The sequence below is a fragment of the Narcine bancroftii genome, chromosome 13, assembly GCF_036971445.1.
Source record: "Narcine bancroftii isolate sNarBan1 chromosome 13, sNarBan1.hap1, whole genome shotgun sequence".
Lineage (NCBI taxonomy): Eukaryota > Metazoa > Chordata > Chondrichthyes > Torpediniformes > Narcinidae > Narcine > Narcine bancroftii.
Window position 1 is genome coordinate 45635736 of NC_091481.1, and position 25447 is coordinate 45661182.

The 25447-nt window shown below is 46.1% G+C and overlaps 1 protein-coding gene across 4 annotated transcripts in view; it reads left to right on the plus strand.

Moving 5' to 3' along the window:
* hal (histidine ammonia-lyase) overlaps nucleotides 1–25447 on the plus strand; it is a 171330-nt gene that overhangs the window by 16814 nt on the left and 129069 nt on the right. For all 4 annotated transcript variants that reach the window (XM_069909066.1, XM_069909064.1, XM_069909065.1 and 1 more), the window contains exons 11-14: nucleotides 13091–13238; nucleotides 15216–15311; nucleotides 16402–16460; nucleotides 21850–21930. In XM_069909066.1, coding sequence (XP_069765167.1) covers nucleotides 13091–13238; nucleotides 15216–15311; nucleotides 16402–16460; nucleotides 21850–21930 — 384 coding nt within the window. The remainder of the gene's footprint in view (nucleotides 1–13090; nucleotides 13239–15215; nucleotides 15312–16401; nucleotides 16461–21849; nucleotides 21931–25447) is intronic.

Sequence of the window (25447 nt, forward strand, 5' to 3'; positions counted from 1 at the left end):
AACCCTTGGATGCATATCATCAGGACCAGGTGATTTGTCTGGCTTTCGTCCCATTAGTTTCTCCATCACTACTTCCTTTGTAACAACTATTTTATCAAGGCCTTCCCCAACATTCGCATCCTTAACTCCGCACTTGGGCATGCTGGACATGTCTTCCACTGACGCAAAATATTTGTTCAATGCCTCGGCTATTTCCTCATTTTTTGCTACCAGTTTTCCTTTCTCATCCTCCAAGGGTCCTATGTTAACTCTGGCCACTCTCTTCTGTTTTATATATTTATAAAATTTTTTGCTTTCTGTTTTTATATTTTGTGCCAATTTACTTTCATAATCCTTTTCCCCATTTCTTATTACCTGCTTTGTAACCCCTTGTTGTCTCTTAAAGATCCCACTGCTCTTTGCAGCTTTGTACACCTGCGCCTTCAATTTTATACTCTCCTTTATTTCCTTTGTTAACCACGGTTGATTTTTCCCTCCCTTGCTGCCCTTTTTCCTGACCGGAATATATTTTTGTTGAGCATTACAAAATATTTATTTGAAAATCTTCCACTGTTCCTCAACTGTTTCATCAATTAGCCTGTGCTCCCAATCCACTCTGCCCAATTCTTCCCTCATCCTATGGTAGTCACCCCTGTTTAAGCATAATATATTAGTTTTAGATCTAACTATTTCCCCTTCCATCTGAATGAGAAATTCAATCATACTATGATCGCTATTTCCCAGATAGTCTCTGACTATTACATCATTTACTCTACCTATCTCATTGCATAACACTAGATCCAGGAGAGCATTTTCTCTTGTGGGTTCCTTAACACGCTGCTCAAGAAAGCTATCGCGGATGCATTCTATGAAGTCCTCTTCTAGACTCCCATGACCAACTTGATTTTCCCAATCTATGTGTAGGTTAAAATCCCCCATGACTACTGCCGTATCATTATTACATGCCTCACTTATCTCTATTGTTATTTGGTGGGTGATAGATAACACCCACAAATAATTTTTTCCCTTTGTTATTCTTTATCTCTACCCAAATGGACTCAACATTATGCTCATTAGATCTTATATCATCCCTCACTATTGCCTGGAGCTCCTCGTTGGTTAAGAGTGCAACTCCACCTCCCTTACCATGCTGTCTATCTGTTTGCACCACCTGATACCCTTGAAAGTTTAATTCCCATTTAGGGTCACCTTGTAGCCATGTTTCCATGATGGCTACCAAATCATAGGCATGGGTACCGATTTGCGCCTCAAGTTCACTAACCTTATTTATAATACTGCGGGCATTCAGATAAAGTGCCCTTATGCTCTTTGTCTTTTAAATATCTAGTGACTTCTGTAACCTTTGTCCCACTGATCACTGCAGGAATAGAAACATCCCACTGATCACTGTGGGAATAGAAACGTCCTACTGATCGCTGTGGGAACGGAAACATACCAGTGATCACTGCAGGAACAGAAACGTCCCACTGATCACTGCGGGAACAGAAACGTCCCACTGATCACTGCGGAAACAGAAACGTCCCACTGATCGCTGCGGGAATGGAAATATCCCAGTGATCACTGTGGGAATGGAAACGTCCCACCGATCACTGCGGGAATGGAAAGCCAGTGTATTTTTCCCAATATATATGCCATTGTGAGCCAAGAGTGGGGGAGAGTGTGGGGTGTCATTGTTTTGAGGCTGTGTGTGGGTGGAGGGGGATGAGGTGAGGGGCTCAAGGTGGAGGGGGAGGGATGGATGGTGTGGGGGTGGGAGGATGGAGGGAGAGGGTGTTGGTGTACATGCTGTAGTGGGCCAAGAGTGGGGGAGAGTGTGAGGTGTCATTATTTTGAGGCTGTGTGTGGGTGGAGGGGGTTGAGGTGAGGGGCTCAAGATGGAGGGGGAGGGATGGATGGTGTGGGGGTGGGAGGATGGAGAGGGTGTAGGTGTACATGCTGTAGTGGGCCATGAGTGGGGGAGAGTGAGGTGTCATTGTTTTGAGGCTGTGTGTGGGTGGAGGGGGTTGAGGTGAGGGGCTCAAGGTGGAGGGGGTGGGATGGATATTGTGGGGGTGGGAGGATGGAGGAGAGGGTATTGGTGTACATGCTGTAGTGGGCCATGAGTGGGGGAGAGTGCGAGGTGTCATTGTTTTGAGGCTGTGTGTGGGTGGAGGGGGTTGAGGTGAGGGGATCAAGGTGGAGGGGGAGGGATGGATGGTGTGGGGGTGGGGGGATGAAGGAAGAGGGCGTTGGTATGTGGTTGTGGAGTGAAGGGGATGGGTGTGATGAAATTCAGAGTGGGAGTGACCAGGGTCGGGTGGAAATGACTGTTGTCAAGGTGGGACATGACCATGGTGGGGAGTGACTGGGGTGGGGAGTGACCAGTGTCGGTGTGGGAGTGTCTGAGGTCCGGTTCACGAGTGGCATATCTCAGGGTTGTGAGGGTTTGGGTGTGTCTGGGGGCGGGTCTGTGTGGGATCGGGTGGTCTGGAGTCAAGGTCAGGTGTGTCTGGAGTCAAGGTCGGGTGTGAGTGGGGTTGAGGTCAGGTGTGAGTGGGGTCGAGGTCAGGTGTGAGTGGGGTCGAGGTCAGGTGTGAGTGGGGTCGAGGGCAGGTGAGAGTGGGCTCGAGGTCATGTGTGTCTGGAATTGAGGTTGGGTGTGTCTGGGGTCGAGGCCTGGAGTGACTGGGGTCAAGGTCGGGTGTGACTAGGGTTAGTGTCGGATGTGATTAGGGTCGAGGGTTGGGTTTGAGTGGGGTTGAGGTCGGGTGTGACTGGGGTCAAGGTTGGGTGTGACTAGGGTTGAGGTTGGGTGTGAGTGTGGTCAAGGTCAGGTGTGAGTGTGATCGAGGTTAGGTGTGTCTCTGGGGTCGAGGTCGGGTGTGTCTCAGGTCGAGGTTGGGTGTGACTAGGGTCGAGGTCGGGTGTGAATGTGGTCGAGGTCGGGTGTGAGTGTGGTCGAGGTCGGGTGTGAGTGTGGTCGAAGTCGGGTGTGAGTGTGGTCGAGGTTGGGTGTGAGTGTGGTCGAGGTCGAGTGAGAGTGAGGTCGAGGTCGGGTGTGTCTCTGGGGTCGAGTTCGGGTGTATCTGGGTCGAGATAGGGTGTAACTCTGGTCGAGGTTGGGTGTGTCTCGGGTTGAGATCAGTGCGTCTCTGGGGTCGAGTTCAGGTGTGTCTGGGTCGAAGTAGGGTATGACTTTGGTCGAGGTTGGGTGTGTATCTGTGGTCGAGGTCGGGTGTGTCTGGGGCCGAGGTCGGGTGTGTCTCTGGGGCCGAGGTCGGGTGTGTCTCGGGTCGAGGTCGTGTGTGACTGGGTCAAGGTTGGGTGTGTCTCTGGGGCCGAGTTCGGGTGTGTCTGGGTCGAGGTAGGGTATAACTCTGGTCGAGGTCGTGTGTGTCTCGGGTCGAGGTCGGGTGTGTCTCGGGTCGAGGTCGGGTGTGTCTCGGGTTGAGGTCGGATGTGATTATGGTCGAGGTCGGATGTGTCTGGGGTCGGGGTCGGGTATGTCTGGGGTCGGGGACGGGATGTCTGGAGTTGGGGTTGGGTGTGACTGGAGTCGGAGTCAGATGTGACTAGGATCGAGGTCGTGTGTGTCTGGAGTCGGGGTCAGGTGTGAGTGGTGTTGAGGTCAGGCCTGACTTGGCTTGAGGTCAGGTATGACTTGGCTTTAGGTCGGGTCTGACGAGTTGACTTTGGGTGTGACTGGGGTCTAGTTTGGGTGTGACTGGGGTCGATGTCTGGTGTGTTTGGGGCCGAGGTCAGGTGTGTCTGGGGTCAGTGCGTCACCTCACACTTATCTGGTTCATCTATCTGCCACTTCACCACCCAACTCTGCTTCCAGTCCATATTTTGTTGTAACCTACTGCAACCTTCAACACCATCCACACCACCTCCAACCTTTATGTCATCTCCAAACATACTGACCCATCCCACTACTTCTTCATCCAAGTCATTTCTAAAAATCATAAAGGGCAGGAGTCCCAGAGCAGATCCCTGTGGAATTCCACTAGTTACCTATCTCCAGGCAGAATTATGTTCCATTTACTACTGCCTTCTGCTCTTTACAGGCAAGTGAATTATGAATCTAAACATGCAAGATTCCACAGGTCCCGTGTGTGATTTATGACGTTCTGAATACCAATGGGAGTATATTTGCCATTTTCCAATTCTCTGGTACCTCCCCGGTGGGGGGGGGGGGGGGGGGGGGGGGGGGTCACAAAGATCATTGCCAATGCCCCATCAATCTCTTTGCTCGCTTCCCGTTATAACCTGGGGTAGATCTTGGGGACATATTAATCCATATTCTTTGAAGAAAATGCAGCACCTCCCTATCCTCTGGATGCTCCAGCACACAATCCTGTTCTACACTGACCTCACACACACCAAGATGAACAACACATAGGTAAAATATTCATTTAGGACCTCCCCTACCTCCTCTGCCTCCTGGTGCATGTATCCTTACCTTTTTACCTCACCCTGGCCTTTCCCACCGAGATACGAACTGGAGGACAAGGATTAAGGGTGAAAGGGGAAACATTTAAAGGGGATTATTAGGGGGAATTTCTTCATGCAGAGCATGGTGGGAGTGTTGAATGAGCTGCCATCTGAATGCAGGCTTGATCTTGACATGAAAACAAAATTTGGACAGGTACATGGTTGGGAGGGGTATGGAAGGCTATGATTTGGGTGCAGATCATTGCACCTTGGCAGAATAATAGTTCAGCATGGTCTTGATGGGCCAAAAGGCCTGTTTCTGTACTCTCATGTTCTGTGGGCCGATGGGGGTGAGGGACAGACAAATATAGAAAGAAAACATGAGGCATTTTGCACTGTGTGCACTGATTCCACACAAGGAGCATGTCAAGGAACTGGGGCATTGATGGACCCACAGGGATGGATAATACGGTCAGCAAGTCAAGACGGGCAGCTCACTGTAGCAGCGATAGAATCCTTAGGTGTGAGGGAAGGGGATGCAAAATAGGAGGGATATGGAAGCTTGTGGATGAAGCTTTGACATAAACAAGAGTGAGCTTGCGGCTGGGTGTCCCAGCAGCCACAGAGGAGTGGATGTGTTGGCAAATCACAGAGAGCTTAAAATAATGATAAAGTTATATTTTAACTCAGATTTGTATAGTTTCAAAAGGGTCAGAGAGATCAGATCTTTCAAGTGCTCAGCAGGCCTTCAGCCAGGCAGTGCTGGGCAATAGCTGAGGGGACATAGTGATGGGCATGTGAGTGGGAGAGCACATGAGGGACAGTGACCCTCAACTGTGGGTTGGAAATAAATTGGGGGACAACTGATCTCAATGTAATAAGACAGGGGCTGGGAAAAGGGAACTGGGAGCAGCTCCAGGTGACCAGTGGGAGCCATTGAAGGCTGAAGCAGAACCCAGGGCCACTGTGCTCTAGGCAGGGAAAAGGGTAAAACCATCGTCAAAGAAACCCTGGATGTCGAGGGATGTGGAGGGTTGGATGTGGCAGAGATTGAAAACAGGGGAGACCCTGAATTAGTGAGAGATGGGAGGAGAGGGGCCGTGGGAAAAATAGGAGAGCATAAAATAATCCAGGCAAATAAAGGAAAAGCCCAAAGTATATTGAGAGGCAAAATCTGTGCGTCTAGCCAGTGGTCGTAGGTGAGGCCTCCTCTGTCACTGACTGAGAGGTAAGGGCATTGAGATTTAGTGAAAGGGCAGTGTAGTTCATTTGGGCTTGGACCATTTTGAGGAGCAGGAGCCAGGCAGGGGAGGTTCAATGCCATCCTGGTTGGTGGAGGCCACATAGCTTTGGACAGATTAGTGGCTCCCTGGTTTGTTTCTGCACCAATCAGCAGTGGTGCCCAAGGGAAAATGCAGGCTTGAACCTGGGGCAGTGGAACCTGCTTGGTCTGCACTCTACCTGTGGAGCTGGAGCAAGCTCCCTGCCTGCTACCTGGTCAAACATCAGTCTCAGCAGTGACGAGCTCCTATCTCCAGCTCTGTCATGTTGTCCCGTTTGCTGCTCAAACATTGCCTGCAGTTGAAGGTCATTGCTGTAAACCATTGAACAAAGGCCAGAACATCTCCAACCACACACAAGGTCACTCTCCAAGCGGGAGGCCCCACAGTTGGTGAAGTCTGCCAGTGGGAATAGTTTTCACAAATAGTGGCAGGGTTGGTGTAGCGGTTAGTGTAACTCTGTTCACAGCGCCGAATCCTCTGCTCCAGAGGTTTCCTCCTTAGGAATTTGTACATTCTCCCCCTGTCTGCATGAGATTTCCCTATGGGCTCCAGTTTCTTTTCGAAACATGTTCGGGGTTGTAGGTTAATTGGGTGTAAATTGGGCGGCATGGGATCGTGGGCCAAAATTGGCCTGTTACCATGCTGTATGTCTAAAAATGGTGTCATATAATGGATGATGGTGAATTGGTGTCACCAGTACATCTTTCCCTCACCTTTTTCCCCATTCCCCTCTATCCTGTTCTGTCACTCAATTACACATCCCCGACAACAGCAAGTTGCAGGCCTTGGTAAGGAAGTATTAAAATGGGCTAAGACAAACACACTCCGCTGGAGGAACTCATCAGTGGGAGAAAAGGGACGGTCACTGTTTTGGGCCAGAGCTTTACTGAAAGGTCTTGACCCAAAATATTGACTGTTTTCCTCCCACTGGCATTGCTCGACCTGCTCCAGATTCCAGTGACGGTAACCTTCTGCTTTTTCAGAATTAGAATGGCTTGGGTGTAGCAGCAGCAACCTGCTGTGCGGCTGATGTGTTGCGTCAAGGGCACCCCTTGGTGACTTAGTTCGTACCTCTCATCCTGTGGCCCTCTGCTGGTTATAGATGGTCCTCAGCAACACAACCAAGATGCATGTCACTGATAGAACAATGTGCAAAGCTAGGTTTTAAATATAATGGCAAAACATTTCCCCACTAAAATAAAATGTAGAACCTGTTAGTGATCTGGGAAGCGGCTACATCTGACTAACCCAACCCACCTCCCCCTCTCCCCCCCCCTCCACTGGTGCTCTGTGGGTTGGTTCAGGGTTTGTCAAGGAACACGTAGCATTGGGGCTCGTCTTTGCCTATTAGTCCACTCTGTCAAATGTTGAAGTCTTCCCCTCTGCCCCCCCACAAACCCAGCACTCTCTCCCAGTGAAGTCAGAATGTCCTTCCTGGTAAACATAATTACCCAGAGTGGTTTGTGGAGATAGCAGCACAGGCAGAATGTGGGGAATCTGGGACAGCACTGGGGTCCCTGATGACTACACTTGCACCCAGCTGCAGCTCCTTACAGACCATGTTAGAGAACTGGAGCAGGATGAAGCAGATGGGGCCGATAGATAGAGGTAGAAGGAGGCAGTCATCCCCAAGCAGCAAGAGGCAGGTAACTGGTTGACTGTTAGGAGAAGGAAGGCAGAACCCCTGTTGCCATCCCGTCAACAATAAGTACATCATTTTGGATCCTGTTTGGGGTGTGGGGCAGGGTGAAACTATCCAGCAGGGACGTCATAGTGGACAGGTCTCTGACCCAGAGTCTGGCCCTTCATCTAAGAAGGGAAGGGGGAGAAGAGGAGACCTATAGTGATTGGGGATTTGCTAATTAAGTGAACAGATAGGAGGTTCTGTGAATGAGATCGAGGCCCCCGGATAGTATGTTGCCTCCAGATGCCAGAGTCAGGGACATCTCTGATCGAGTCCACTGCATCCTCTAGCAGGAGGGTGAGCTGCCAGGTGTCATGGTCCATGTTGGTACCGATGTCATAGGCAGGAAAAGGGATGAGGTCGTGAGGAAGAAGCTAAAGAGCAGGACCTCAAAGGCAGTCATCTCTGGGCTGCTGCCTGTGCCACACACCATAGAGGGTAGGAAGAGGAAGTTGTGGCAGATGAATGCGTGGCTGGAGTTGGGGCCGGGGTTCAGATCTCTTCTGGGGAAAGTATGACACACAAAAAGGAGGGGTTGCACTGTGTAGCGCTATCGATTAACCACATTAGACTGAGTCGTGATTAATAGGCTTTAATCACCACAAGATATCAGCACATCTCACATGTTGCTGGCCCGATTCCAAGGCAAGCACTGAGGGAGAAGTTTTGGCGTAACAGCCTTTATAGGTATTCTGAGGGGTGGAGTCACGGGGATGGGCCATCCTATACGGTACATTCATACAGATGTTCTACCATATACCTTGTCTGGAGAGGGACCAATATCCTGGCAGGCAGGTTTGGTAGAGCTGCTGGGGAGATCTGAACTAGTTTGGCTCAGAGGTTTTGGAAGTTTGGTATGACATTGAAAAGCTTGGCAAACTTCTATAGGTGTTTGATGGAAAGTGTGCTGACCGGCTGCATCACGGTCTGGTATGGGGGCACTAATACCTCTGAGTGGAAATCCCTCTAAAAGATAGTGGACATCATGGGTAAAACCGTCCCCACCATCAAGGACATCTACAGGGAACACTGTCATTGGACAGCAGCAGCAATCGTCAAGGACCCACACCACCCAACATACACTCCGTCCTAACTGATGTCATCAGGAACGAGGTATTGGTGCCACGCGACTCACCCCACCAAGTTCAGGAACAGCTGCTACCCCTCCACCACCAGACTCCCCAACAACAAACTCAATCAGGGACTCATTTAAGGAGTCTTGCCTTGCACGTTATTTATTACTGAATATTTTTTTCTGTATTGCATAATCAGTTTGTTTACATTTTCCTCTTTTGTACATGTATCCCTGAGGAGGCAGTGATATGATAGATTTCACCCTGCAGTTTGAGAGAGATAAACTGAAATCAGAGATGGAATAAAAGGAGTTACAAAGGTATGTGAGAGGAACTGGCCAAAGTTCATTGTAAAGAGTAACCCAGGAAATTATAGGCCAGTCAGCCTGACGTCAGTAGTGGGTAAATTATTGGAAGTTGTTCTAAGAGATCGGATATACAAGTATTTGATTTGGATAGCCAGGGATTGATTAGGGATAGTCAACATGGCTTTGTGTGTAGTAGGTTGTGTCTAACCAATCTTATTGTTTTTATAGAGGTTACCAGGAAAGTTGATGGAAAGCTGTGATGTTGTCTACATGGACTTCAGTAAGGCCTTTGACAAGGTCCCACATAGGACGATAGTCAGGAAGATTCAAATGCTTGGTATTCATGGTGAAGTAGTAAACTGGGTGGACGGGAGAAGCTGGAGAGTAGTAGTGGATGATTGCTTCTCAGACTGGAGACCTGTGACTAATAGTGTGCCTAAGGAATTGATGCTGGGACACTGTTGTCATTTATATCAATGATCTGGATGTTAATGTGATATATTGGATTAGCAAGTTTGCAGATGACACTAAGAATGGAGGCTTTGTGGACTGCGCAGAAGGTTTTCAGACTTTGCAGAGGGATCTGGACCAGCTGGAAAAATGGACTTAAAAGTGGCAGATGAAATGTAATGCCGACAAGTGTGAGGTGTTGCATCTTGGAAGGACCAACCAAGAAAGGATATACATGGTAAATGGAAGGGCACTAAGAAGTCTGGAGGAGCAGAGGGAACTGGAAATATATAATTCCCTGAAAATGGCATGAAAGCATTGGAAAGAGAGCTTTTAGCATGTTGGGCTTCATAAATAAAAGTATTGAGTATAGGAGTTGGGATGTTTTGGTAAAGTTGTCAGGCCAAATTTGGAGCATTGTGTGCAATTGTGGTTACCTAATTACAGGAAAGATATCAATAGATAGAAAGAGTGCAGAAAAGATTTACTAGGATGTTGCCTGGATTTCAGGAACTGAGTTACAGGGAAAAGTTAAACAGGTTAGGACTTTATTCCCTGAGCATAAAAGAATGAGGGGAGATTTGTTAGAGGTGTTTAAAGTTATGAGGGGGGTAAAGTAAATGTAAATAGGCTTTTTTCCACTGAGGGTAGGTGAGAACCATGGGTTAAGGCTGAAAGCGGAAAAATTTAGGGGGAACATGAGGGGGGAGCATCTTCACACTCAGTGGTGGGAGTGTGGAATGAGCTGCTAGCTGAGGTGGAGAATGCAGACTCAATTTTAACATTTGCTAAGGATGTGGGCAGGCACATAGATGGGAGAGGTATGGAGGGCTATGAACTGGTTGCTGGTCAGAGAAACAGCAATAAATTAGGTTCAGCACAGACTAGAATGGCTGAAAGGGCATGTTTCTGCACTGCAATGTTCTATGAAAGGCACACGAGCAGGAAGAACAGCTGAGCAGCAATGGCTGGAATTTCTACAAGAAAGGACAGGTATATTCCAAAAAATATGGACACCATCATTCTTTAGTGGGTCATGAGGAGGGACAACAATTTCATCAGTATCAGTGGGTACTAATGATGGATAGTAACAGTGATTGATGGTGGACAACATCATCCATCAGTGGGGCTAATGATTATGGACCCCACTAAAAAAGAAATATTTAAATGACACAACGATGGCGGATGAGTTCAAAAGCAAGGTAAAAAAGCAAAAGAAAGGCCATACAAGGAAACAAAAATTAGTGGGAAAAGACAGGAACTGGGAAATGTTTAAAAGATTACAGAAGGCAACTAGGAAGGAAAAAATAAACTTTGAATGGAATCTAACAAAGAATGTCAAAAAGGATGCTAAAAGCTTTTTTTGTATATTAAAAATAAAAGAAAAGAGGTGAAAGTAGATGTACAAGTCAGAAAATGACACTGGAGAAATTACAATGGGAGACAAGGAGCTGGCAGCTGAACTGAATGAATGTTTTGCATCTGTCTTCACTATTACCATATAACAACACAGAAACAGGCCAACTTGGCCCTTTTAGTCCATGCCGAACACTTTCTCTCACCCAACCCCCTGACCTACACTCGACCCATAACCTTTCCAATCCATATACATATCCCACTTCTCCTTCAATGCTAATATGGAACGTGCCTCCACCACTTCGATCGGAAGCTCGTTCCACACACCAACCACTCTCTGAGTAAAATAAATCCTCCCTCATATTACCTCTAAACATTTTCCCCCTAAATCTCGTGTCCTCTTCTTTGTATCTCCCCCTTAAAGGAAAAAGCCTCTGCACATCAACCCTATCTTACCCCTAATAATTTTAATTATCTCAATCAAATCCCCTCTCAACCTTCCACTATGGAAGACATTAGCAGTATTCAGACTTTCAAGGGACTCAGGGAAGAGAGGTGAGTGAAGTCACAATCATGAGAGAGAAGGTGCTTGAGTGTCTGTTAACTGTGGGACTAGACTGAATGCACCCTCCGGGTCTGAAAGAAGTAGCTATTAACATTGTGGAGGCACTAGTAATGAACTTCCAAGAATCAATAGATTCTGACATGGTGCCGGAGGCCTGGAAAATTGCAAAGGGGCAGAGGCAGTGGAAAGAAAATGTTAACCTAACATTGGTGGTAGGGAAGATGTTGGAGCTGATTGTCAAGTATGAAGTTATAGAGTTTCTGGAGCTTCATGACAAAATGAGACAAACTCAGCATGGCTTTCTTAAGGGAAAACCTTGCCTGACATTTCGTTTTCTGGTGGAAATCACAGCGGGTTAGACAATGGAGATTCCGTGGATGTTGTATATTTTTCATTTTCAAAAGACCTTTGACTAGGTGCTGCTGTTTAACAAGATGAGAGCTCATGGAATTACAGGAAGGAAACCAGCAGGGATAGAATATCAGCAGGAAACAGAGAGTGGGAATAAAGGGATCTGATGCTGGTTGGTTACTGGTTACCTGTGGTGTTCTTAGGGTGGTGTTAGTGTTGGGGGCCAGTGCTATTTACATTGTATCTTAATGAATTGGCTAAGTTTGCAGATGATTCAAAGTCAGGTGGAGGGGCAGGTAGTGAGGATGAAATGGGGAGGCAACAGAGAGACAGATTCAGAGAATGGGCAGAGAAGTGGCAAATGAAGGTCAGTGTTGGGAAGTGTATGATCATGCCCTTTGGCAGATGGAATAAAAGGATAGGGATGGGGAGAAAATTCAAAATTCAGAGGTGCAAAGGGAGTTCTCATGCAGGTTAACCTCCAGGTTGAGTCGGTGGTGAAGAAGGCAAATGCAATGTTGGGATTCATAGCTAGAGGAATAAGAGCAGAGATGGGATGTTGAGGCTCTATAAAGCTCTGGTGAGGCCTCACTGGGAGTACAGGGTACAGTTTGGGGCTCCTTATTTAAGAAGGGATATGGTGGCATTGGAGAGAGTTCAGAAAAGACTCACAAGAATGATTCCTGGAATGAAGGGGACTAGCTCTTGGACTAGACTCCTAGGAGTTAAGAAGAATGAGAGGGGATTTCATAGAAGCATTTTCAATGTTGAAAGGGCCTGGACAGAGTAGATGTGGTAAAGTTGTTTCCCATGGTAGGGGAGTCTAGGATTGAAGGACACCTATTTAAAACAGATGCTAGAGAGAGGCAAACATCTAGAATCTGCTACCAAGGGCAGCTGTGGAGGCCAAGTCATTGGGTGTATTTAAGGCAGAGATTGATAGGTCATGGACACTGGGAGAGGAGTGAGGGATCACTGTCTCTGGAGGCGGATGGAGATGGGGGATGGGGACTGACACTAAGGAGGAATGGGGGAGAGGTTACTGCCACTGGGTAAAGGGGAGAGGGGTCTCTGACACTGGGGAGGAGTGGGAGATGGGTACTGACACAGGGGCTGTACAGTGAGGTGTTACTGATAACTGAGAGGGGGATGGGGAAGGGGTTACTGACACTGGGAGAGTTGGGGAAAGTGTTCTGATACTGGGGAGGGGGTGGAGGAGGGAGTTACTGACACTGGGAGGGTTGGGGATTGGGTATTGACACTGGTGTGGTATGGGGAATGGGTTCTGACAATGGGGTGGAGAAAGGGGAATGGGGAGGGGGTTATCTGCTGGACCACTCATTATCCTGCTTCAGGGGCTGCTGCTGATATCACCCTCCTTCCATTATGACTGTGGGTTGTTCCATAAGGAGCTAGCATAGATGCATTTGGTAAATGTCCTCCATTCCTATCCTTATAGAAAAGGGGAGCATGAAAACGAGTCTGCACCACCATCAACATGATCATGTGACTTCAGTCCCCTAACCCTGCTCTCCCTTCATAACCCTGGACCCTTTTCAGGATAAGGGCAAATTTAATGGTGTGTCATGCTTTGTCCTCCCCCCTAGGGGTTGTCTCTGATCAACGGGACACAGATGATCACATCACTGGGTGCCGAGGCAGTGCAGAGAGCGATGGCGATTGCCCGACAGGCTGACATTGTAGCAGCCCTCTCATTGGAGGTTCTGAAGGGCACCACCAGAGCCTTCGACAGTGGTGAGTGCTTGCTGTTAAGCTGTGTTTTCCCAAGGCCTAGAATTGCCCAAAGTTCATTAGTGGTGATCAGTGGTAAACCTGTGCTTAATAAGGGATGTGCATTGAACTGCAACGTGGATCCTGGTTCAAATCGACAATGCGTGCCTATTCCTGGGGAGTAAGACCCGGTTAAAGGGACCGGTTGCTCACCATGTGTTCAGTGAACCTATGGTTCACTCAGCTGATGAAGCGAACACCACTTATACCATTGGGAGGGGAATGTATTTGTGTACCTTTTGCCCTGGACAACTTTGTTGCTGAGATGAGCAAGGAAGTGGCCCAAACTGAGGAAACTCAGGAAATCCGTGAGCCAGGTCAATGCATTGAGACCCTCGGGTTTATGAAGGATGGGATCAGCTGTGTCGGTGCTTGGAATGATGGGATATCACCACCTTTCTTAAAGGCACATTACAGGCCCTTCAGCCTACAGTGAACTGACCCACGTAAATCTACTTCACAACAATCTATTCCTTCCCACCTCATTCCCATGACTCTCTATTTTTCTTACATCCATATGAAGAGTCTTTTGAATGTCCCATTGTACCAGTCTCTACCATCACCCCCACCAATGCAACCCCATTCTCTGTATAAAAAAGAAACTGCCATCTTTTCTCCACTCACCTTATACAGATGCCCTCTGAGCACAGGGACCGCATCCCCCCCCCCCCACCCTACTTCCACGGCTGTGGACTGAGTCCACTGCCGTTCACTTTGCTGACCCACGACTGTGCAGCTAAACACGGCTTGAACCACATCATCAAGTCTGCTGACGACATGACCGTAGTGGGGCAAATCAGTAAGAATGATGAGTCAGTGTATAGAGATGAGGTGCAGTCACTAATGAACTGGTGCACAGCCAACAACCTGTATCTGAATGTTAATAAAACAAAAGAGATGGTTGTTGACTTTAGGAGTGCCCGGGGAGACCACGATCTGCTGACTATTGACTTCCTTGGAGTTCACTTGGCGGAGAACCTCACATGGTCCCTTAACACGAGCTCCATAACCAAGAAAGCCCAGCAGCACCTCTACTTCCAACGAAGGCTGAGGAAAGTCCATCTCCCACCCCCCCCATCCTCACTACATTCTACAGAGGACGTATCGAGAGCATCCAGTGAAACTGTATCACTGCCTGGTTTGGAAGCTGAACCTCCTTGGGCCGCAAGACCCTGCAGAGGTTAGTGGAGTCAGTGGAAAAGATCATTGGGGACTCTCTTCCTACCACCAAAGGACATCAGCAACACTTGATGCAGGCAGAAGACAATAAACATTGTGAAGGAGCCCACACACCCCTCAAGTAAACTTTTTTATCTTCTGCCATGTGGTAGGAGGTGCTGCAGCTCTTGGGTCCTCACATCCAGATTGGGCAACAGCTTTCCCCAAGCCATCATACTCCTGAATTCCCAGAAGATTTGTGGACAGGGTACCATGGGCTGTTACTGTATACATCTTAATATTTTAATGTGTTTAACTTCTATTCTAACTTATATTTATGTAAATATAAGTGGTCCTGGAGAAATGTTATCTCATCTTTACCGTGCGAGCATAGTATCATTGATAAATAAAAGTGTCTTGACTTGACCTGTTCTGGGCCATTCATATATACCTTGATTAATTCACCTCTCATCCTTCATAACTCCACAGAGAAAATCCCCAGCTCTGTCAACATTGCTTCATATAACATGTTCTCCAATCCAGGCAACGTCTCTACTCCCTCCCTAAACCTTTGACATACTTTCTGCATGACGAGAAATGAAACACAATTCTCATAAAAGTGTGGGGTACTGTGCTCACCTAAGGTGAAGTCTGCCTACACACGGAGTGGTGGAGGAACTCAGTGGGTCAGACAGCATCCATGATTTCAACAGGTAGTCAGTGTTCTGGGCTGAAGTTTTGATTGGTGCTGGTGTTTCAATTCTCCCTTATCCCTGTGCACAGACATCCATGATCTGCGGCCTCACCGTGGCCAAGTTGAGGTGGCCTTCCGATTCAGGTCCCTGTTGGGTTCCGATCATCATCCATCTGAGATTGCAGGTAAGCCCTGGCTGGAGAACATCTACTTCATAATCTCCATCGGAACTGGAGCACCACAGTCCTGCATTGTTATACCCCCACTCTATTCACTTTACACCCATGACTGTATTGCTTGGAATGAGAGTAACACCATCTACAAATTTGTCGATGATACCAAGGTAGTGGGCTGTATAAAGGAAGGTGATGAGACAGCATACAGAAGGGAGATTGAAAACTTGGCTGAATGGTGCACCAACAACCTTGCACTCGTGTCATCAAAACAAAGGAGCTGATTGTTGACTTCTGGAAGGGGAAAGCCAGAGGTATATGATCCAGTGATCATTGGGGGACCAGAGGTGGAGAGGGTGAGCACATTTAAATTCCTGGAGGTCAGTATCCCGCAGGATCTTTCCTGGACCCAACACACTAATCTCATTGTGAAAGAAGCACATCAGCATCTCGACTTCCTCAGGAGTTTGTGGAGGTTTAGCATGATATTGAAAAACTTGGCAAGCTTCTACAGCTGTGCATTAGGAAGTGTGCTGATTGGCTGTATCACAATCTGGTATGGAACAACTCCCACTGTGTAAAATGCCCTTTAAAAGGTAGTGGATGCAAACCAGCACATTCCAGGCAAAATCTCCCCCATCATCAAAAGAAAACTACATGGAACATTGCTCTAGGAGAGCAGCATCAATCAACAAGGATCCATACCATGCTCTGTTCTCACTGCTACCATCAGGAAAGAGGTCTAGATGCCACAAGGTTTGGAAATAATTGCTACCCTTCCACCATCAGTCATTTGCACATGATTTATTATTGAATATTTATTTTCTGTATTGCACAATCAATTTGTTTACATTTCTTTCATTGTTTATATTTCTCTCTGTTGTATATATCTATTTTCTTGAGTACAGTTATTTTGCGCGACCGACAAGTAGAAATTCTGCCTGACCTGCAGGAAAAGGAATCTCAGGTTTGTATGTGATACCATGTATGTACTCTGACAATAAATCGGAACTTTTAACTTTGATTTTAGTGCCATGGGAGCTTTGAGGGTGTTGGGTCCATCTTCTCTCTGCTGCCTTGTAATGTTGTGCTCTCTTCACAGAAAGTCACCGGTTCTGTAACCGTGTGCAAGATGCTTACACCTTGCGATGCTGCCCACAGGTAGGCAATGCCATACCCCTGTAAACATGGGGTAGGGCTCATTAGACCAGGTTTACAACTACCGGAAGCCAATCACTGACCCATTAAACTCCTTCCTTTCCCACCTCCAATTTTTGAACTTCCAAAACCAGCTTTGAGCATCCCAATTCACTTTTCCATCAATGGAATACTTTCAACGGATAGTCACAGCAGGAAGTGGTGCAACAGCAAGGAACCAACTGCAGGAAGGATATCAATAAGATTGAAAGAATGCAAAGAATATTTACTAGGACGTTGCTGGAACTTGAGCTGAGTTACAGGGAAAGGATGAACAAGTTAGGACTTTATTCCCTGGAGCATAGAAGAATGAGGGGAGATTTGATAGTGGTATTTAAAATTAAATGGGATATAGACAGAGTAAATGCAAACAGGCATTTTCCACTGAGATTGTATGAGACAAGAACTAAAGGACAAGGGTTAAGTGTGAAATGCTTAAAGGGAACATGTGGGGGAACTTCACACAGAGAGGGGTGGGAGTGTGGAACGAGCTGCCAGGTGAAGTAGTTTTGACATTTAAGTAAAGTTTGGGCAGGAACATGGGTGGGAGGGGTATGGAGGGGTGTGGTGAGATGTAGGACAGTGGGTCTAGGCAGAATAATAGTTTGGCACAGACTAGATAGACCAAAGGGCCTGTATCTTTCTTGTAGTGTTCTATAGTTCCAACACAGCTGTCAAATGAAAGGGCAATGTGAGAATGAAATTTTAGTAATTTTAGTAAAACACAGCACTCATGGGTCAGGCAGTATCCATGGAAAGAGAAACAAAACTAATTTTCCAGGCTCATTGATGGATTATTCGTAGCAAAGATCATTGAACCTGAAACATTTATCTCTGTAATAACATCTGCCACTGCCCAATGGTGCATTACGGATCCAACTGGTCCCTCTGTCAAGGAGTTCTTCCTCAGGACTTGGATCCTAACTTTATTTGGGAAGTATATATTTTAAAGCCTAATCATAAAAGATTGCTTTCAGCCCTTTATGAATTGCTTATAAGATCTAGGGATAGTTCCCTGGATGGTAATAAGAAAATATGGGGAACAAGACTTTCAACAACCATTTGCCAAGACTACATGGGATTCTATTTTGAAACTTGTTCACTCATCTTTTCTTTATGTTAGGCGTTCATTAATACAATTTAAAATAGTCTATTGGGCCTACTTTTCTAAGGTTCAGTTAGCTAAATTTTATCTGAACTTCTCTTTTAAATCTGATAAATTCATAACTGAGGAAGGTACTTTGTATCATATGTTTTGGTTATGACCTTCTCTCTAATTTCTGGCAAGGGGTATCTTGCACTTTATCGTTAGTTTTTGATATTAACTTGCCTTTTTTTGTAATATTTGAAGTGAGTGGACCAATGGATTTAACTTCTTCACAAACCAATATAGTGGCTTTTGCTTCCCTCGATGCTAGAAGAGCCACTTTGCTAAGATGGGAAGATGCTGTCCCTCCTACTCATAATCAATGTGATGGCATGTCTTTCTCTAGAAAAAAATTAGGTGTTCTACTACTGCAATGGATTTTAACTTTCTTTCTCTTTGGCGTCCTTTTCTCAATTACTATCAAAACTTGTAGATTATTAGTCTTTTTTTACCCCATTGTTGTTGTTATTAGTAGTGGACTCCTCAACGTGGCCAGCAGCTCTTATAGTGTGGGGTTTGATTCTTGGTTTAGAAATAGGCCCTTTGTTCTCTTTTCTTTTTTCCCCAATTAATAACATGGTTCATATATACAGGGGTGGCCAAACTGCGGCTTGCGAGCCACATGTGGCTCTTTGACCTTTAATATGCGGCTCGCTGCTGGTCTCCACCCCCTCGCCTACCTGACTTGCAGTGCTGGTCTCTTGTCTGCTTGACTCGCACTGCCAGTTTCCCCTCTCGCCCACCTGACTCACGCTACCAGTCTCCCTCCCTCCCTCGCCCGCCCGACTCATGCTGCCGGTCTCCCCCCATCGCCTGCCAGACTTGCGTTGCTGGACCCCCCCTCGCCTGCCCGACTCGCGTCTTTAATAGCCTGATATTTGTAGCATTGTATTTTAGACATAAAAAGATCTGATTATAATAAGACTAATTTGGAAGGTGGAAATCTGATTAAAATATCTCTCCTTTTACATGTTTGTGTCTGTGTGATAACTGAAACTAATACAAATTAACAGTTTAAAAACTGCAGGCATGAATACATTTCTTTGGCTTGGCTTCGCAGATGAAGATTTATGGAGGGGTAATGTCCACGTCAGCTGCAGGCTCGTTTGTGGCTGACAAGTCCGATGTGGGACAGGCAGACATGGTTGCAGCGGTTGCAAGGGAAAATTGGTTGGTTGGGGTTGGGTGTTGGGTTTTTCCTCCTTTGTCTTTTGTCACTGAGGTGGGCTCTGCGGTCTTCTTCAAAGGAGGTTGCTACCCGCCGAACTATGAGGCGCCAAGATGCACGGTTTGAGGCGATATCAGCTCACTGGTGGTGGTCAATGTGGCTGGCACCAAGAGATTTCTTTAGGCAGTCCTTGTACCTCTTCTTTGGTGCACCTCTGTCTCGGTGGCCAGTGGAGAGCTCGCCATATAACACGATCTTGGGAAGGCGATGGTTCTCCATTCTGGAGACGTGACCTACCCAGCGCAGTTTGATCTTCATCAGCATGGATTCGATGCTGTCAGCCTCTGCCATCTCGAGTACTTCGATGTTGGAGATGAAGTCGCTCCAATGAATGTTGAGGATGGAGCAGAGACAACGCTGGTGGAAGCATTCTAGGAGCCGTAGGTGATGCTGGTAGAGGACCCATGATTTGGAGCCGAACTGGAGTGTGGGTATGACAACGGCTCTGTATACGCTAATGTTTGTGAGGTTTTTCAGTTGGTTGTTTTTCCAGACATGAATAAATATGATTGCATTTAACATGCATTTCTGAACATTGATATAATGTTTTTGTTACAAAATGTGGATGTAACAATAAAAACATCTGTGGGAATTTTGTTCTTCTCCTGCGACTCTCAAGTATCTGAGCTTTATCGTTTGTGGCTCTGACATTAAGCAAGTTTGGCCACACTGATATATACCTTTTCACTGTTATTTGATATTTGTAATGTTATTAATTCACTTTATTATTATTATTATCTATGTATTTTACATATGTTAAATCCATAAAAAGTTTGAAAAAGAAGATCCCGTCACAATCTTCTCCCTGCCCATCCACTCGAGATGCGGAAGGCCACTTAAGTCAGGAATATGCGTGCAGCTGTGATTAAGGGAGAAACATATGGATAGATGTTGTTCTGTCAGGCAGATGCAACATGGATTCGGGAAGGGCAGCTCATGTTTGACAAATTTGCTGGGGTTCTTTGAGGATATCACGAGTGTAGTGGAGAGAAGGGTGGTTGTTATGTACTTGGATTTCCAGAAATGTGTTTGAGATGGTGCATGAAATTGGGGGTAATGCATTAGCACGGATAAAGGATTGGTTAACCAATAGGAAGCAGAGAGTCAGAGTAAATGGACATTTCTCTCATTGGCGATCAGAGGTGCCACAAGTGCTAGGCCCACAATTGTTCACGAGATTTACACTGACATTTTGGAAGAGGGGACCAAGTGCCATCTATCAAAATTTTAAGGAGTGGCAGATGGAGTACAATGTTGTTAAATGTGGAATCATCCATTTTGGTGGGAAAAACATGAGTTCAGATTATTTAAATTGTGAAAGATTGCAGCGTGCTGTTGTGCAAGACGAACTTGGGCATGAATCACAAAAGGTTGGTTTGCAGGTGGAACAGGCTATCAGGAAGGCAAATAGGACATTGACCTTTCCAGAGGGATTGAATTTAGGAGCAGGAAGAATCTGTTGCAACTGTCCAGAGAAGTGGTGAGGCTGCATCTGGAGTATTGCATGCTGTTGTGGTCTCCTTACTTGAAGGATGCACTGGCTTTGCAAGAACATAGGAACATAGGAAGTAGGAACAGGAGTAGGCCAAAAATGGCCCATCGAGCCTGCTCCGCCATTCAATACGATCATGGCTGATCTAATTTATGACCTAACCACCTACCTACCTTCTCCCCATATCCCCTAATTCCTCTATCATGTACAAATTTATATAACCAAATTTTAAATATGTTTAATGAGGCAGCCTCAACCACTTCCCTGGTTAGAGAATTCCAAACATTCACTATTCTCTGGGAAAAACTATTTTTCCTCATCTCTGTCCTAAATCTACTCCCCTGAATCTTGAGACTGTGTCCTCTCGTTTCCCTGGCCAGCTCAAAAAACCTTCCTACACCTATCTTATCCATAACCTTCATAATCCTACATTTTTCTATAAGATCTCCTCTCATTCTTCTGGACTCGAGTGAATACAATCCTAAACAAGAGATGCAGAGGAGGTTCAACAAGTTCATTCTAGAGGTGAGGGGTTTAGCTGATGAGGAGAGATTGAGTCTCCTGGGACTGTACTCACTGGAATTCAGAAGAATGAAAGGGGATCTTATGGAAACAGAAAATTAAAAAGGAATTGACAAGATATAAGCAGGAAAGTAATTTCCACAGGTAGAAGAGACATAACCTCAAGAATTGGGTGAGTAGATTTAGGATGGAGATGAGGAAGAAATGCTTCTCTAAGGGAGGCTACCTCATTAAATATATGAATGACAGTGTTGGGTAGATTTTTGAAAAGTAGGGGAAATTGAAGGTTATGGGGAACAGGCAGGTAGGTGGACCTGAGCCCATAACCAGATCAGCCATGTCCTTAGTGAATAGTGGAGCAGGCGTGATGGGGTCAGATGGTTCCTGCACCTAATAGCCTGAATATGCCAGAGAGTGACTGATCTCAGAAGCTAAGAAGGCTCAGGTCTGGTCAGTACTTGGAGGGGAGACCGCCCAGGGACTTTGTGTAGGTTCCTGTCATGGGTGCTGGACAAACTGGCGACTCTCTGTCAGCTTTAAAGAATTTCATGTTTGTTACATTATAAATGTATTACTGTTACCTTTACCTTTTCCTTTTATTGTGTATGTACTCCTGCAACATCCCTGGTGCTATTCAAATGAAGCAAAGCTGAACTCCCATCATGTTGTAGGAAGCATTGAGTTAATAATGACATTGAGTTAATTAGAGACATACATGTGCATCCGAATTCCTACTTACTGCAGCTGAACTGATACTTTGTAAACAATAAAACAACTCCAATGGTGTAGGTTCAATTACCAGACAGAAAAATATAATACGTATTAAAGATTGGTATTAAATAATCACAGTGACAGTAATACAAGAAAAAATGACATTTTGTTGCATAAAACTGATATTTATATTAAACATATGCATTTATTATTTTCAAGGATAATGTACATGCACTTCTGTTATTTCCCACAGGTACACGGGGTAGTGAATGACACAATTGCCTTTGTCAAAAATATAATCGAGACGGAAATTAACAGCGCTACTGATAATCCAGTATCCTTTGTCAGATTCCTCCTCAACGACATCAGCTCTCACTGCTCACTGGGAGTTAAGAGAATGGGACAGGAACCACAGATATTACTGCAACAGTGATGTTATTGTACAGCTGATGGGGAAGTTACTGAACAAGTGATGGGGATGTTACTGAACCAGGCAATGGGGACGTTACTGAACAGTTGATGGGGATTTTATTTAACAGCTGATGGTGGATGTTACTGAACAGGTGATGAGGGAAGTTACTGAGCAGGTGATGGGGATGTTATTGAACAAGTGATGGAGAAGTTATTCAACATGCAATGGTAGACGTTATTGAGCAGGAGATGGGGACGTTATTAAACAGGTGATGGGGATGCTACTGAACAGACAATGGGGGACGTTATTGAACCAGTGATGGGGACATTACTGAGCAGCAGATGGGGACATTATTGAATAGGTGACGGGGATTGTTACTGAACAGGCAATGGGGGAAGTTACTGAGCAGGCGATGGGGGATGTTATTGAACACGCGATGGGGGAATGTTACTGAACAGGCTATTGGGGAACGTTACTGAACAGGCTATGGGGGAAGTTAATGAGCAGGCGATAGGGGACGTTACTGATCAGGCGATGGGAGACGTTATTGAACAGGCAATGGGTGACTTTACTGAATGGGATAGGGACATAACTGAACAAGCCATAGGTCCATAACTGTACAAGCCATGGGTCTGTAACTGAACAAGCCATGGGTCTGTAACTGAACAAGCCATGGGTCCGTAACTGAACAAGCCATGGGTCCGTAACTGAACAAGCCATGGGTCAGTAACTGAACAAGTGATGGGGATGTTACTGAACAGGTGATGGGTAACATTACTGAACAGTTGATGGGGATTTTGTTTAACAGCTGATGGTGGAAGTTACTGAACAGGTGATGGGGGAAGTTACTGAGCAGGCGATGGGGATGTTATTGAACAAGTGATGGAGACGTTATTCAACATGCAATGGTAGATGTTATTGAACAGGAGATGGGGACGTTATTAAACAGGTGATGGGGACGTTACTGAACAGGCGATGGGGATGTTACTGAACAGACAATGGGGGACGTCATTGAACCAAGGATGGGGACATTACTGAACCAAGGATGGGGACATTACTGAACCAGTGATGGGGGACTTTACTGAGCAGCAGATGGGGGACGTTACTGAGCAGCAGATGGGGAATGTTACTGAACAGGCAATGGGGGAAGTTACTGAGCAGGCGATGGGGGATGTTATTGAACACGCGATGGATGACTTTACCGAATGGGATAAAGACATAAAGCCATGGGTCCGTAACTGAACAAGTGATGGGAATGTTACTGAAAAGGCGATGGGGATGTTACTGAACAGTTGATGGGGTTGTTATTTAACAGATGACGATGGACGTTACTGAACAGGTGATGGGTAACGTTACTGAACAGTTGATGGGGATTTTATTTAACAGCTGATGGAGGAAGTTACTGAACAGGTGATGGGGGAAGTTTCTGAGCAGGCGATGGGGACGTTATTGAACAAGTGATGAAGACGTTATTCAACATGCAATGGTAGATGTTTTTGAACAGGAGATGGGGACGTTATTAAGCAGGTGATGGGGGCGTTACTGAACAGGCGATGGTAAAATTTATTGAACAGGTGTTAGGGGATTTTATTGAACAAGCGATGGGGAACGATATTGAACAGGTGATGTGGGACGTTACTGAACAGGCGATGGGGATGTTATTGAACAGGTGATGGGGAATTTTATTGAACATGCGATGGGGGATTTTACTGAGCAGGTGATGGGGGATGTTACTGAACAGGCGATGGGGATGTTACTGAACAGTTTTTGGAGACATTTCTGAACAGCGATGGGGAGGTTACTGAGCAGGTGATGGGGGCGGTATTGAAAAACTGATGGAGACATTATTCAATGTGCAATGGTAGACGTTATTGAACAGGGGATGGGGACGTTATTGAACAGGCGACGGGAAATGTTATTGAACAGGTGTTAGGGGATTTTATTGAAAAGGCGATGGGGGATTTTACTGAGCAGGTGATGGAGACGTTACTGAACAGGCGATGGTTGACTTTACTGAAGGGGATAGGGACATAACTGAAAAAGCCATGTGTCTGTAACTGAACAAGCCATGAGTCCGTAACTGAACAAGTGATTGGGATGTTACTGAACAGGTGATGGGGACGTTATTGAACAGTTGATGGGGATGTTATATAACAGGTGATGGTGGATGTTACTGTAGAGGTGATGGGTAACGTTACTGAACAGTTGATGTGAACGTCGCTGAACAGGTGATGGGGGATGTTACTGAACAGGCGTTGGGGATGTTAATATACGGGCGATGGGGATGTTAGTGAACAGTTGATGGGGATGTTATTTAACAGATGATTGTGGATGTTACTATGCAGGTGATGGGTAACGCTATTGAACAGGTGAGGAGAACGTCGCTGAACATGCAATGGGGGATGCTACTGAACAGATGATGTGCGACGTGACTGAACAGGCGATGGGGATGTTACTGAACAGACAATGGGGGATGTTATTGAACCAGTAATGGGGGACATTACTGAACCAGTGATGGGGGACATTACTGAGCTGCAGATGGGGACGTTACTGAACAGGCATTAGATGATTTTATTGAACAGACGATAGGGGACGTTACACAACAGTTGATGGGTGACTTTATTGAACAGGCAATTGGGGTGTTATGTACAGGCAAAGGTGACATTACTGAACGGGATAGGGACATAACTGAGCAAGCCATGGGTCCACTGAACAGGTGATGGGCACGTTACTGAACAGGCGATGGGGGACTTTATTGAATAGGTGATGGGGTGTTTTCTGAACAGCGATGGAGATGTTACTGGATGTGTGATGAGGAACGTTACTGAACAGTTGATGGGGATTTTATTTTAGGGATGATGGTGGATGTTATTGGACAGGCTATTGGGGATGGTACTATTTAGCTATGAGATGACATTACTGAATGGGATAGGGACATAATTGAACAAGCCATGGGTCTGTTACTAAACAGGTGATGTGAGTTAATACTGAACAGGTGATGAGAACATTACTGAACAGGCGATTGGGCGACATAAGTGAACAGGTGATGGAGGACGTTACTGAACTGGTGATGGGGACGTTACTGGACTGGTGTTGGGGACGTTACTGAACAGGGTTGGAGACAATGCTGAAAAGGCGATAGGGAAGTTACTGAACAGGAAATGGGGACATCACTGAACAGGCGAAGGGGACGTTACTGAACAGTTTATGGAGACATTTCGGAACAGTGATGGGGAGGTTACTGAGCAGGCGATGGGAAATTTTATTGAACAGGTGTTAGGGGATTTTATTGAACAAGCGATGGGCAATGATATTGAACAGGCGATGTGGGATTTTACTGAGCTGATGATGGGGGATGTTACTGAACAGGCGATGGAGATGTTACTGAGCAGGTGATGGAGACGTTACTGAACAGGCGATTTGTGACTTTACTGAATGG